Below are 14,579 nucleotides of genomic sequence, written 5' to 3'. Positions count from 1 at the left end.
CAGTGCAAATCAATAGTGTTAAAACATTCTAATTGTTTTTATGTGCTTTTAATAAGTTTATACAACTGACATTGAAAAATGAGAAAGAAGTAATCTTTCCTGGCTAGCTAGTATTTAGGAATGATTTAAAGAAGACTTTGCCACTCAGTTATCAGTTCACATAGCTCTGGAGTGGTAATAAGTCATCTTTGAGGATAAGATTTATCTTCTTAGCAATAAAGAACGTCTCTCTCAATTTCTCCAAAGCCAGTATGAAAATCCTGAAGGGAGGTAATTATTTCTGTTCTTTATCCTATAAAACTTAACTGTTTTAACATTTTCAGTAAGATTCTGTACCAGAAAACCCAAGTTTTAAGTACTTGTTTCTTTTCTGTCTATAAAACAGGTATCATGTTTATACATAATAGTAACACAGAAGATATCTTGGTGTAGAACATTTATTTATTCCATGAAACACTCAAGGTTTAGGTCAGTGGGAAATAACTTTAATCTAAGAATTGTACATTTTCTTCCCACATATCTTGCTTTGTATTAGGAAATGACATTGCAATCCATTTCACTAAAATATTACAAAATATTTACAAGAAAATATTAGAAGTAACTCAGATATGAAAGGCAAGATGGGGTGCATCAGAAATCTCTACTCCAGCGCCCACAGCACACAAAAGGAGAATCAAAACAAGTAACAAAGATCCCCCTGATCACAGGAAGGGAAGAAACTGGATGGCAATGGTGGCAGAAGGGGAAAGGATGTTAGCAGCACTGCTTCAATAACCAATCTATTCTGAATGACATACACTTTATGTAGCAAATTTTGTGCAAGGCTAAACTCCTTGAACTGAAATTAGAAAATACCCTGACAGTAGAAGTAGCTCTTTTCCCTAAGTTTAAAAAGAGCCTCTTTCTCCATGAGCCACTGATGTGAACAGAAACCTGTCTGGCATCAAAAGCTGTCACAGCAGCCCTTCCATCTCTTTCATGAAAGCTTCATAAACGTCATCCTTAGTTTGTACTGAGACAGGAACAGATGGACCAGATTTGGGGGCTGCTTTGGCGAGAGGCACAGCAGAATCATCCTCTGACTTTCTCTGGGGAGCAGTGGTAGCCCCTTTATTCTCCCGACGAACCCTCAGTGCGGTGGGCACGAAGCGAGTGATCTCAGCCTTGGGATTAGTGATCTGTGGCTTGGCACTGATGGTTGCTGTGGCTTTCTTCTCAATGGTGGCTGCGCTTGTATCATCCGCCTTGGGTCGCTGAATCAAATTGGGTGGAGCACTTAAAACCCCTGGGTTTGGCAAGGGAGCTGGTGGGAAAAGCCCAGGTGGGGCAGGTCCAAGTGGAGGCACCAAAGGTGGGCGCATCATGCCAGGACGAGGTGGGGGAATACCTAAAGAGAGGGAAAACAGGCAGATGACCATAGGAACTAGTAAAAGGTAACTATAATTAAGGATGTTCAAAACCTAGGTTGATAATTTTTAAAAATGGGCAATGTATTTACATATTCTGACAGTAAGGAATATTAAAAAAGTGAAGTGACTGTATTCACTTTCAGTCTGTACCCCTGTCCTTATGTTTTCTTCCTCTCTGAGTAATGTACTACTTTATAAAGTAAATTTGGCAACATCAACTGGTTTCAGTTATGATTTCACATTTGTCAATTTCCACTTTGACAGCCCCAGATTCTACTTTAGCTATACAGCACAGATTTTATCAAAACCAAGATCAGAATGTGATTCCCATGCATTATTTACTGATTTCTATATCATTTCTCTCCTACAAAAGGTAACTCAACAGGCCGGAAATAAAATTTTAACCTTCAAACATGAGAATGTAACTAATCACAATATGTCACCATTAATGGAAAAGAATTCATGTCCCATTGATGGTTCAGATATATTTTCTTCATTTAACTAGAACTGTAGATTTAATTTTCTTCAAATACTCTTTTAAGATCAAATATAAAGTACCAAATTTCATCAAACCTAACATGCCACTGCTTACAGACTCAATTATTCCATATACCACAAAGAGAGACCAGGCTGGGAAACTTAACTGGGGACTTTCCCATTAAACTGAGACATTCAGTGGAGTAAACTGGAAATCCACCTGCTGCATATAACAAGACCACAAGGAACTCTGAACAAGCTAACTGATACTGGGTAGAGAGGGAAAAAAAAATCTCTTACAATTTTAAACTTTAAGTTGGTATTCATGTAAATGTATGGAACTACTTCGCAATTGTAAGTATAGTCAAACAAAATCAAGAACAAGAAAAACCTCGAATGGAAAACTTAATCCAAATGGTCTGGCTGAGAAAAGTCCCTCAAGTGATCAATGCAGTCAAATGCAAATACCCTGTGGAAGAACTCAACTTCAATCTAGACCAAAAGCAACTAATAAAACACCATTTTAAGATACCCTTCAATTTAGCATATTGAAATGTAAAAATCTCTTAAAGCAGATAAAATATATAGCAGCCAAGTTTTTATAGTTTTTATAATGGAAATCAAAAGCTTCACCTGGAGGTGCAGGGGGAGGTAGCCTTGGTGGGGGTCCCCGAGGAGGAGGGCCAGGCGGCAGACCTGGAGGTGGCCCTGGGGGAGGGCCAGGGGGTCGGCCTGGTGGTGGTCCTGGAGGTAAAAGTCGGGGCAAAGGCCCTCGGAGTCCCGGCATTCCAGGTGGTCTCAGGAATGGAGGAGCTCCTGAAAAGAGAAAATGGGATAATGAAGGTAAAATAAATATGAAGTAGTAGTTGTGGTATAAAGTAATTCAAACATGGTTTGTCTTATAATTTTAACCTGAAATCAGGTAACTTCAAAAACTGAAACATATGTGGAAACAGGTTTCATTCAACCAATATCTACACAACAGAGACAGGGTATTTATTATGGGATCATTTCTATTTCCCTTGAGAAACAACATATTCAATTACAGCTCTGCTGGGCTGACAATATACAAAGATGAGAATTCTTAAATGGTTCCAATATAAGCTGAAAATGGAATATAAAGCAGGGTGATTTAAAAATTCCCCTGAAACACTTAAACAAGAACTACTGAGAATGACATTAAGACAGGTAGTTTTCCTTTGCACCCATCAGAAAAGGATGAACTCAACTGAAAACTTAATTGGCAGATTGTAGGATGAGGGACTAAAATCATAAATAACCAAGTTGCATGTTATTTCAAATTTTAGTTAAATTTTCAATATTTTTAAACTAAAGACATTACTAATACTGATTATGTTGTCTCTAAAGGCTACACTGACATCCTGCAACCCCCAACTAAAAAAGAATACTTGATAGTATTTACTGTGCCCGAATCCTCCTCACTATCAATGTATCAACTTGTTACACTGAAAAGTAGTCCTGAAGAAACACTCAATTTCTGCCTGCTAAAATCAGACTAAAGAATGTAAAATTGGAAGAGCATTAGAGAAAAAAAGATGGCTGCCAGAAGTACTGAGTTGTAAACAATGCCGTGGGAATAACAAGTTGCACTTATCCGATTTGAGAATCTTTGGTTTCTTAGGGAATTGAACTAGACGTAGACAAGAAAACATCAATATTAATGATGTGTACTTTTTGGAATGACTCAGCTCTAACCACATTTAGACTTAATTGTTTATTTACAATGTATACGTGTTTACCTGGAGGTGGTCCAGGAGGAAGGCCTGTAGGTGGTCCAGGTGGCCGTAAAGGTGGAGCAGGTGGTGGTCCAAGAGGAGGAGGTCCCGGCATGGGAGGTGCTTGTATCTGAGATGGTGGAACAGACTGTGGGGGAACCTGCTGCTGTGAGGAAGCAGGGGATGTGCCATCAGAGAGAGACTCCTCTTTATGCTGTTTTTGTGACTGCTTTTCTGCTTCAGAATCATCGGAATCATCTTCATCATCGTCCTCGGAAAATTCCTCTACTTCCCGTCCCTCCTCAGGGATTTCCTGACCTGAAAGAAATGTTAAGCCAGGTAAATGGTCTTGATCTATTTTTTATTGCCGCAAAAGGGCAATGCCTGAAGACACAGGATTAATAAATGCTTTCTTAAAATTAACAACCAAATAGTTTTCTTCAATAAAATACTTAAGAGGCAGAAGAATCAAATGGTATCCCACCCATCTATGTTAGTGCAGCAAACTGGACTGAGCCCAGGCTTTAGAATAAGACAGACCTGATTTCAGTGTCAGTTGAACCATTTATTAGGTGTGTAACTTTGGGCAGCTTACCTTAATGTCTCCAAACCTTAACTTCCGTAAAGCAAGGATTTATTTACTTTGGGGCTGCTGACATACTAAATGGGACAATGTATGTAAAGCAACCGGTAGGAGGAAATACCAAAAGGTTCATAATTCTTTCCCTGCCTTACCTGCCATTCGAAGCATCATGGCTTGAAGAGGAGTTAGCTCCTTCATGTTCTTCTTTTTCTTCCTTGATTTTCCAGGCATGTCTGCAAATCGTACACTCAGACCTAAGGGACCAGAGGAGGAAGGGAATGGGGTGGGTTTGGATCAACGAAATTCAGTAAATGCTTACTATGTAATACTATGAGGTACTAGTATGATGTGTAACTGCTATTTGGCAAAAAATATGTGCAGAAATAGACAGTTGTATTAAAGATAGTGTATTAAAGTGCCAACTGGTGGCAAATTACGGTGCTTTACAAGGTATAAATTTTAAAAATTTAGAATACTATAAACACGCTAAAATACTGAACATACAGATAACAAGACAATTTTCTAGAGAATTTTAAATTACTAAAATCGGCCAAAGAAGTGGTAAGACCAGACATACAAAAGGTAGTCAAAGATCTATTCTCTAAAAGGCACCTAGCCCAAATTTTACCAGGATGTTGAGCCAAACATTAAGTTACAGAAATCATCCGTGAAAGGGCACAGGAAAAGCTGGGACACTATCCACAGCTCATGAAGCCAGCACAACTCTGATACCAAAACTAACCTAGTGGCCACCACAGAATATAAGCAAACTGAACCCAACAATGTTTTAAAAGAAAAATACATCATAAACATGTAGGGTTGGTCCCAGAAATGCAAGATGGTTTAAATATTAGAAAAGCCATGAATGTAATTCATTACAATAAACAACTTAGAGAAAAACCATTAACAACATTCTAACATTCTTAAAAAATATTTGTAATAAAAACTCTTATAAGGCACACTATAACTTCTTTACCTGACAAAGACTGTCCACTAGACACTATTAAACATCATGCTAAGTGGTGTGACATTAGGGGCATTCCATATGGCAGGGCTTTAGTTTTGTATACTTTGTATCCTTAGTATCTAAAAAAATGCCTTACATATTAATAAAATATCAGTATTAGCTGAATGTCATATCACAGTTAAGACAGCCATTTTCAGCGTATGTGCACTGATGAGTATATGTAAGTAAAATAGGTTGTCACAAAATGAGGAAAATGAGGCCAAAGACCACACAGTGCCAGGGAAAAATGGGGCTTTAAACTCGCTTTTTGGTTTGTAACCATCACTATTAGAAGTAACAGAGGAGAAAAATGTGTCACTACAAATAGTAATAGTAGCAGTATTAATACAGAATTACTGTGTTGTGGCTAAAAAATAATTACAAAAGGAGCCTCGTGACCACTGAGGTGTGAGTGATGACACATTTTGTATTGCTCAGTATTTATTATATTAACCTTTTCTTAAAAATGTCCTAAGTACTTTTTAAAAGTACATGTATCTCAGTAAGAATTTATAGTAATCAAATTAACATATAATGTACATTTTGGGTATAATGTTTCCATTAAATTTTGACTACACTCCAGGTGTACCTGAATTATAACTCTGGTTCTGGTTCATGTAGATGTCATGAGCACAAGAATTTAAAGGGCAGCAGATGTAGACATTTAAGCAGATTTATTAAAAACAAAAACGTGAATATGGTTTTCTCAACACAGGAGCTTATTTTCCTTTCTTTGCTATACATGTACCCATGATAGTACATCTTTATGTTGCTTAATAGCTTGTCTTTTTCTCCCAAAGTGGACTTTATTACATGGATTTTTAAAATAAGCAATATACACTGCTTATTTCTTTTCCTTCACAAATATCCATTGAGTACTTAGTATGTGTCAGTAACTGAGAGTTCTGAGATATAAAGATGAATACGGCTATCAACAGTCCTTTCAAGGAGCTTACAATTACTTCCACAGATGCATTAAATCAGGGCCTTCAGGGTACTATTTATTGATCAAAACCATGGAACTTTAATCTGCACATACCTGACTTCTTTTCTTCATTGTTGTCTCTCTCATTATCATCACGGCGTACAAATTCATCCCCTTCACTTTCTCCATCTGATCTATCAGTGTCGCTGTCATCAGTACTGTCATCATGCTTATCTTGATCCATGTCCTCAGGATAGCCGTCATCCTCACTGGTGCTGGACACATCATCATCATGACCCCGCTGAGCTATAAACGGAGGAGGGAGCAGGGGACAAGTACTATGACTGTCCCCACTACATGGTACCCCAAATACAGAAAATTATGCTATTTAACTCAGAATAATTTGTTTAAATAATTTCTGTGTATCATCTCAAGTATTCACTGTCTGACAATATTCATATAGCAACAGTTTTAAATTCTTTTTGAGAATGTAAAGATTTTTTTAAAAGGTTCAAATTTGAAAGGTACAAAGCCCACTTAGAAACTGTTACACACACACAATCAGTGACTCTACAATGATGCTCTAGTCTAATGATAAAGCTAAAAGGGAAACAGGTATCCAAATCTTAAGGAATTATAAGAGTGACAGCTCTAACAAAAGTCTAATTTAAAACACAACATTTCCATACTTCCTTCTATGATGCTTTTACTTATCTATGATTTATCCACCTGTTAGTATGTACATGGATTCTCATTTTTTTCCCAAGTTCTGAGGGTGGGAAACAATATTTTAAAGAGGGCCAACATAAAAACTGATTGTGAAAAGTTTATAAGAGCAAAGAATAGTCACTCCTTACCAAGTTCAGGACTGTATAACATGTCTTCATCTCGCCTACGAGGAGGAAGGTCTAGGGCAAAGCCCACTTTGCGGCCATACATCTGTAAGACCTGAGGGGGAGGTGGACCAGGGGGAGGGCCAGGAGGTTTTCTGCCAGGGGGCAAACGTGGAACACCATGTCCAAGAAGAGGAAGTATAGAAACTGCCCGAGTTGGAGGTCTGTAAAGGAAAGTTCAGTGACCACATTTACAGTGATGAGACATTTACTTCTTCCCGCAATATTCAAAGGATTTCTTACTTCACATTACATTAAATGAGGCACAGCTTAACATTTATATTGCCTTTATTTCCCACTGCACTAACTTTTGGCACTGGACAGTAGAGGACTCTTAATAAAATGAATGCTATTGGTTAGGCTTCTGCTTCCTTACCCATAGGCTGAGGTCTTCTTAAGGATGGACGGGGGCTGGGCACCAGGAAGTGGAATGTCCTGGATCAAGATGTTGGAAGGAGCATGTGGCATATCTGGCAAAGGAATACTCTCCACTTCCACATGCTGAGCATTCTGAAACAGAGAGAATCTTCAGTAGTTTAAGAGTAAACCACAGGCTCAACACAAAAAATTCAATGTCAGGTGTTTCATAACCTGGGTTTGCTTTCCACCTAAGTATTATGAAGAAATAAGAAAAGATAGCTTTGTCAATATTTCCAAAGACTGTCAATGAATTGAAAAAAATCCTTATCTCCACTAAAAGAACCAAAACCCAGCTGTTTTCTTCCCCTATCAATTAATCCTTTTTGGTTACGGTTTGAAGTAGCTGCTACTAGAAGTCCAACTGTTCAAAGTATGTAGCACCAAAGCCACCCTACTTAATATTCTTAATTGATGGTAAGTAACATACATCAGTTAACTTAGAAATAGTATATAAACCAGTGGTGGACCTTGGTCTCTAAAATTAGTTTGCCTTTGTTGAATTTCTGCCACATATTAGCTGTACGGCTAAGTAAGTTACCTTAGTTTCTATCTGTAAAATGGGTTCCATACCACCTACCTTTACAGAAAATTAAACCATTTGGCTTTTTACATTCTTGAGGCAAAATTTACAATAGAATGTATGAACTCGATGAGTTTTGACAAATGCATGTACCTCATACTAGTTCCCAGTCAATCCCTAACACTACCCCAATGTAACTACTGTTACAAATTTCTCCCTCCATTGTTCTGCCTGTTCTAGAATTTCATCCAAATAAAATCATAACTATAAAAGTTCAACATGTTTTGATATTTATCCTTTAAAAAAAATTTCTTTTACCCTATGTTGTTTTAAGTACCAGTAGATCCTTTTTTATTGCTGAGTATATTCAACTTAAAAAATATACTGGTTTGTTTATCCATTATCCTATTAATGGATGCCTGGGCTGTTTCCAGTTTTTGGGTATTACTGTGTTGGCAGATGGACTTAATTCTCTTGTATAAATATGTAGGATTAGATTTGGTGGCTCATAGGGTAGGTGTATGTTTATTTTGACAAGAAACTGCTAAGAGGAAGAGATTTAACGTGATCCATTTTCCCATTAACAATTTTAAGAGTAAATCTAAATAAAACATTTTAGTTTCTCTCTCAAAAGAAACCTGATTACCTTAACAGCATCAAAATATTGGCTAAGTTGAGCCCTCTTCTGTTCATATTCTACTTCTAGCTTCCTCAATTCCTTGTAAATATCTGGATTCTCTTTTTCGTAGAGTCGCAGAATACGTTCAAAGGTTTCACGCAGCTTTTTACGCTTGTCTTTCAGCACCTTCTCATTTAACTGTGGTTGTTGTACTGGGTTAAACTCTAAGAATAGAGCAGATATTAGAAGGATTATACACAGAAAAAAAGGTTACTCATTTAGGTATTAATAGGCTATACAACTTAATAAAAATCTTACATGTCTAAAGCCTTTACAAGGGATGTAGACCAGGTATATTTTTCAATTTTATTCAAAAGAACTGCAATAGATTTTAAAATTTCACCCATGATGGCCACTGACTTTATTTTCTAAGACATGTCATCTGATTAACTGATTTCATCACCACTGTACCATAAGCCAATTTTTACTCCTCTGTGCTAACAATGTATTAGAGTGAAGCTTCAGTCATCTGAGATCTTGGGCACTTTACTTGAATTCTCTGATCTTTAGCTTTTTCCTGTAGAAAATGGGGTTATCAGCTACTTTACAACAAAGCTCTTGATTAAATAGGATCATAAATATAATATCCAGTGGTGTCTGGCTCACCACCAAACTGTTATTTTTATGACAGACTGGTGTTATTTGTCCAGCTACCATATAACCCTTTGTCTTCCCATGTGTTCAACATGGGGCTCAATTTCAGGTCTTCTGCTCCAAGAGGGATTAGCACAAGACTCCCAGGCCTTTCTGATCAATCATACCTCCCCCTCCTGGGTCCTTCATGCCAGTGACTGATACAGGGATCAATTGGGACATGACCCAAATTGGGATCCTTCTCTAACACTTTAAGTGTAGATGTGGGAAAGAGAGGCCCTCAAAGGCAGGGATAAAATAAACCTAGAGCTGTCTGCGGCCTTACCTTCCAACCACCACAAATTCCACACACATTCTACCCCATTCCAAGAAGTATATCAGCAATATGCAGAATGAGAGAAGGGAGATGAACAGGCTTGGTAATGGTTATCTGGGTTTTTAAGGCTTGCTTCAGTTCAGGAATTCCCAATTACAGGAGTCAACGTATACTTTTTTCTGCTTTAACTAGTCTGTACAGAGTTTTACAAATTGTAATTAAAGCCCTATTGAAGTGTTCCCTTCTCCCTTTTCTAAAAGAATAACAAGTTTAATTATCTCCTTCCCTATATCCTATTAACTGTTAACCTTAGTGATTTATTCAAAATCAGAAGGTATAATCTTACAGAATCTTACTATTCCCAGGGTGATTAATAAAAGTGTTGAATGCCTGAGTTTTAATTCAGCTTTTCTACTTTGTAATAGTGTGACCTTGAGAGAGGTATTTAATCTCTCTGTACCTGAGTTTCCTTACCTGTAAAACAGGAGTACTACACCTACCCAAAAAAAGTTGTGAGGATTAAATGATAACGTGGGAAAGAACTGGTACTGAGCAAAGTAAGTGCTCAATAAGCCATAGTTACTATCATCTCCTTTTAAAAAAACATAAATCAATTTAGGGTCATCAACAGGTAATATCCTGGCACCCTAAGGGTAGAAATTGTCCCTATGGATATTTAGACCAGAGGCAACAAGTGCGATCAGTCACAGTTCAACAGGGAAAGATTTGGGATCATGTATCCTGACCCAGAACTCTTGCCCAGGCTGAATACACAGCTCTTCCACATCTTTTTGAGGAAGCTTGTAATACTATAACCTCAACAGTTCTTGAACCAATCTGGTATGTCACTAAGGAGCTCTACTGTATGTGTTTCACCTGCTATCTGTTTTTGGGCAAACCGTCAAAACTGGGTACTTTTGTAAAATTGTAAAGATCACTTTATATGCAATAAAAAAAGGTGGTGAGGCAGATGACAAAACTAGCAAAAACTTGACAGCTGAAAAACACATAGGCCTTAACACTAGACTTTTATTTTTACATGTCAGAACACTTCTATATAAAAAAAGAAAAATTAAAAAGCCCGCATTCTAATGTTGGGTGAATGGGTATTTGTGGACTGGGATAAAACTTCCAATGGCAGCATTACACAGATGATTCTCAAGCAACAGAGATGCACGGAAAGATAACAAGCAGTCACCTCATAATTCCAGTTATGACAAAACAGTGATACTGAAGATGCATATGAAGGGACTGAATAAAATTATTCAATAAAATGTGTAAAAAAATCCTAACACAGTATTTAAAAAAATTTGATTTTCAGTATTTGATTTCTTTAATAACCTTTCAAGTGGTCAAGCGTCTTTGGATGTTCCCATCAGATGAAGTGGCAAATTGTAAAGACTCATGGGGGCCTAATATTAGGTTGACATGGTAGTTTTCACATTAAAAAACAAAACAAGACAAACAGAAAACCCCAAGGTGATTTCAAAATCCAGATTTTGGTCTTTTCTCAAAATAAGAGCTGGTGAAAATGGGCTAGCATTACCTCCTAACAGTTAGCTCAAGCTAAGTAATGGTTATCTCTTACTCTAGATGAGGTCTTCAATTTACACTAGCCCTCCACCACTCCATTTTATCTTCTTGACACTAAAACTAAACCTAAGCGTCAAATGCCATCATGCTTTTGTCTTTCCTATGCCTGTGTTACTTCTCTCATTACCTGCTTGCCTGCCTCTGTGTATCAGACTTTTAGTCTTACTGTAAAATCTAGCCTTTTTACAAATTCTTACCCATTTCATCCAATTTCTCCATGTCCCTGATAATCTGTTTGGGATCCTTCATCTTCAAAACCGCGGCTCGTACCATCATGCGCTGCTTTTTGTTCTTAGACAAAGAACAGAGCAGTATGTCAAGGAACTGGACGTTAGTGAGTTTTTTTTTGTTTGCTTCAAGAATCTATATTTAAACTGAAGTCAAACTTCTCTTTGATTTCTGATCACTTGTTTCAAACGCCCTAACCAGACCTATATGATGTTTTGCTCTCAAAAATGTTTCAACTTTAGACAAAAAGATAAACATTAATTGCCAGGTGTGCTTTCTTAGTTAGGCAAGTATTCTTTTAACCTTATGATATCTTTAACAGCTACTTAAGATATTTTAAAGGTTGAAGTTAAAAATTACACATTAGCGAAGTTTTGCTTGGGTTTAATGCTAAACGATGACACAGGAACACAATTAAAAACTATAAAAAACCTGAGTTTCCTCAAGGTATTGAGGTATGATACTACAAAGTAAATCCTTTCTTATTCTGGAGAAGCACTTTGCCAAACTCAACAGCTACATAATCAGGAAATGAACACAAAGCTACTTAGCATCACATTTATTTATTCATTAACTCAGTAGCTTTTAACTAGGTAGTATATTTTAATAAACAGCAAAATTATTTTCAGTATTAAACCTAGTAGGAAAGGTAATCCAATAAACGATGTTACAATAACCTATCATGAGCTTATCTGCAGTTATTTCAGTTCAGTTTCCAAGTATAGCATTTTGGATTAGTAAATTTTATGGTTTGTAATAAGAAGCAAAGAATGTTATTTGAAAGCCACAAATGCAGATGTACTAAACACCTGGAATCATACCTTCTTTAATTCTCTCTTCCGAGCTTCTTTTCCTTCAGAGAGAGAGAGAGAGAGAGAAAATGTAAGTTTCAAGTCTTGAACATAAGCATTTCCTCCTATTTCAGGAGGCCGGCCTGTGCACTGTAGGACAGTAAGCCATATCCCTGGTCTCCACCCATTAAATGCCAATAGCACCCTTCTAATTATGTCAATCAAAAATGTCTCAGGAAATTTTTAAGTTTCTTAAAAAAGTAAGTATGAATTGGAAGGAAAAAGATGCTGTAAAATACTAATGAAGAACTTGCAGAACTGACTTCAAAATTCCAAATACAAAAAGAAAGTTTTAAGCCGATTCTACTTTGCAAGTGAATCAATTTAGAAAAACAGGCACTAATTTTTTTTGCATGTTTAAAGTTTCAATGATGTGCCCACAAGAACACTGTGTACCTTTATACATCTGACTCCCAGAACTGCTTATCTTGAAATTAAGACAAAATGAAACAGACTCCTTCTAAATACTTGCAATTTTTACCACTCTTCTTCATCATTCCACATTAATGGGCACTTACGGGCTTGGTCTGTGGGGTTCATAAATTTCCCACTCTTGGTGGATGATGTAGATCTCCGTCCCATGGTGATGACTTGTATGGTTTACTTGTTCATTAAAAAACAAAACAAAATTCTGCGAAAAGACAGAAATAGCTTATTTTGCCTATATTTACAAAACTTCTGCCTTTTTGTACATATAAAATTTCTTTCTACTTATTTCTAAAAAAAAACCATTCCTCTGATTACTGTTTTAATGGACCATAGCATGGATTCTGTCAACTGAAAAAAATCAATCAAAAAATGATTCAACAATATGGCAGAAACCATGAACATCAGTCGTTTTCCAACATCCACGTTTTATTTTTATGTAGAGTGACAGAGGAATAAAAAGGGAATGGGGGGAATGATCTCGGCTGAACAACAACAAATTCATCCATGTCTCTTTCCATGGTTTTTCTTGGCATATATTTCCAATACCACCAAGACAGTAAAAACTCTTTAATTTAAACTCATTTCAGATTTAGTTCTAATTCAGATGTATTTCTTGACTCTCAAGTTAAGGGTTTTAAAACATAACCAAAAAAGCAAATATTCAAAATGAAAGTATTATATGAGGAAGCTTCCCAAAATGCCAATATTAAGATACATATTTTTCTTGTACCTACTTGATTGATTTGTAATTTTGAGGTAAATGAAAGGGATAACTGTTTGCGGGCAAGTATTTTGTAAATCAAAATTTTTATTAGCTGAAGACATTGTCACTTTTTTCTTATTCCAAAGGAGTGAGGTTTAACTCTTTGATACTCTTCCCGATAATGATCATCAAAAATGTGCTTCCTTTTGAAAGCAGACACTTTTAAAAGAATAAGGGAAAATCATGAAGTACATTTTTTTAGTAGCCTATACAGTTGTACCTTCCCTTGTTCCCTTTATTAAGATTTTTGTCAGAACTTATTAGATAATGCCTCTTTCAGCAAGTTTTCAAGTGGCTTTATTTCTGCTAAATGCTTCAAAGCTGTTCCAGTGGCAACTAATCTGCCCCGTCAAGGAAGGGTTTCCTTCTCTAAGTGGAGGAGGCTGAAACAAAATTAGTACAAATACAGGCTTTCTTATCTTTGATGGCCTGTATTTCTTTTGCTTTCCTCCCTCAATAATCCTCAGGCAGACGTTCTGACCTCCCCTCTCACAAGTGAAACACAGAAAAGATGTAAATTACAGAAAATTTTTATGTTAAACACTGGAGCCTCAGTCTGCATAAAACACTTATTTTGTCTAAAGGCAGAGGCAATAGGGAAATCGGGCCACAAAACCGGGGGGAAGTCAAAACAGCCAGAGAGGCCCCAAGGGGACGAGCCCAGGTCCGCCGGGGGAGGCCAGGGCAGCAGCCAACGGCGGGCACCATGGCGACGGCTGACCCCGACTCGACACACATCACCCCGAGCTTAGGGACCCCAGGCGGGAGGCGGCGCTAACCGACCCGGGCGAAGTCTCTGAGCCGCTGGAAGCCTCGTCGCTCCAGGCTCGGGGACCCCACAGTCCGACCCAGGAGACCCCCAACCGCGGGGAGGAAGCGCGGGGCAGAATGGCCTGGTGACCCCGAGGCAACAGCGCAGGCTTCGGGTAGCGCCGGGAAAGGTGAGGAAACCGAGTGGCATGATCCCGCACACTCACACTTCTGCTGGGCTCCTGGGGCTGCGAGAAGCGGTGAGAGGATGATTCGTGTTCTCTCTTACTTCGCAGGGGCCTTCACATCAGCCTCCCGGTAAGCCACCCAGCCACCGCCATCTTGAAACCTCGCGCCCCTCCGCAATCCTACGTCACTTCCTGTCCCCGAGGGCCGACCGTCTCCGC

General features: G+C 37.9%; 1 protein-coding gene across 1 annotated transcript; it reads right to left on the bottom strand.

Moving 5' to 3' along the window:
* Positions 1 to 419: 419 nt before the first annotated feature.
* WBP11 (WW domain binding protein 11) lies at positions 420 to 14,549 on the bottom strand. The gene is made up of 12 exons (XM_017644661.3): positions 14,400 to 14,549; positions 12,749 to 12,861; positions 12,201 to 12,232; positions 11,349 to 11,442; positions 8,616 to 8,812; positions 7,406 to 7,539; positions 6,994 to 7,193; positions 6,251 to 6,442; positions 4,358 to 4,459; positions 3,647 to 3,940; positions 2,520 to 2,702; positions 420 to 1,387 (listed from the first exon to the last, which is right to left on the bottom strand). Exons 2-12 carry the CDS (start codon positions 12,810 to 12,812, stop codon positions 954 to 956), a joined length of 1,926 nt encoding a protein of 641 aa, XP_017500150.1. The 5' UTR covers positions 12,813 to 12,861; positions 14,400 to 14,549; the 3' UTR covers positions 420 to 953.
* Positions 14,550 to 14,579: the final 30 nt, after the last annotated feature.

Source organism: Manis javanica, chromosome 15, assembly GCF_040802235.1.
Source record: "Manis javanica isolate MJ-LG chromosome 15, MJ_LKY, whole genome shotgun sequence".
Taxonomy (NCBI): Eukaryota; Metazoa; Chordata; class Mammalia; order Pholidota; family Manidae; genus Manis; species Manis javanica.
This window is presented reverse-complemented; position numbering and strand designations above follow the sequence as displayed.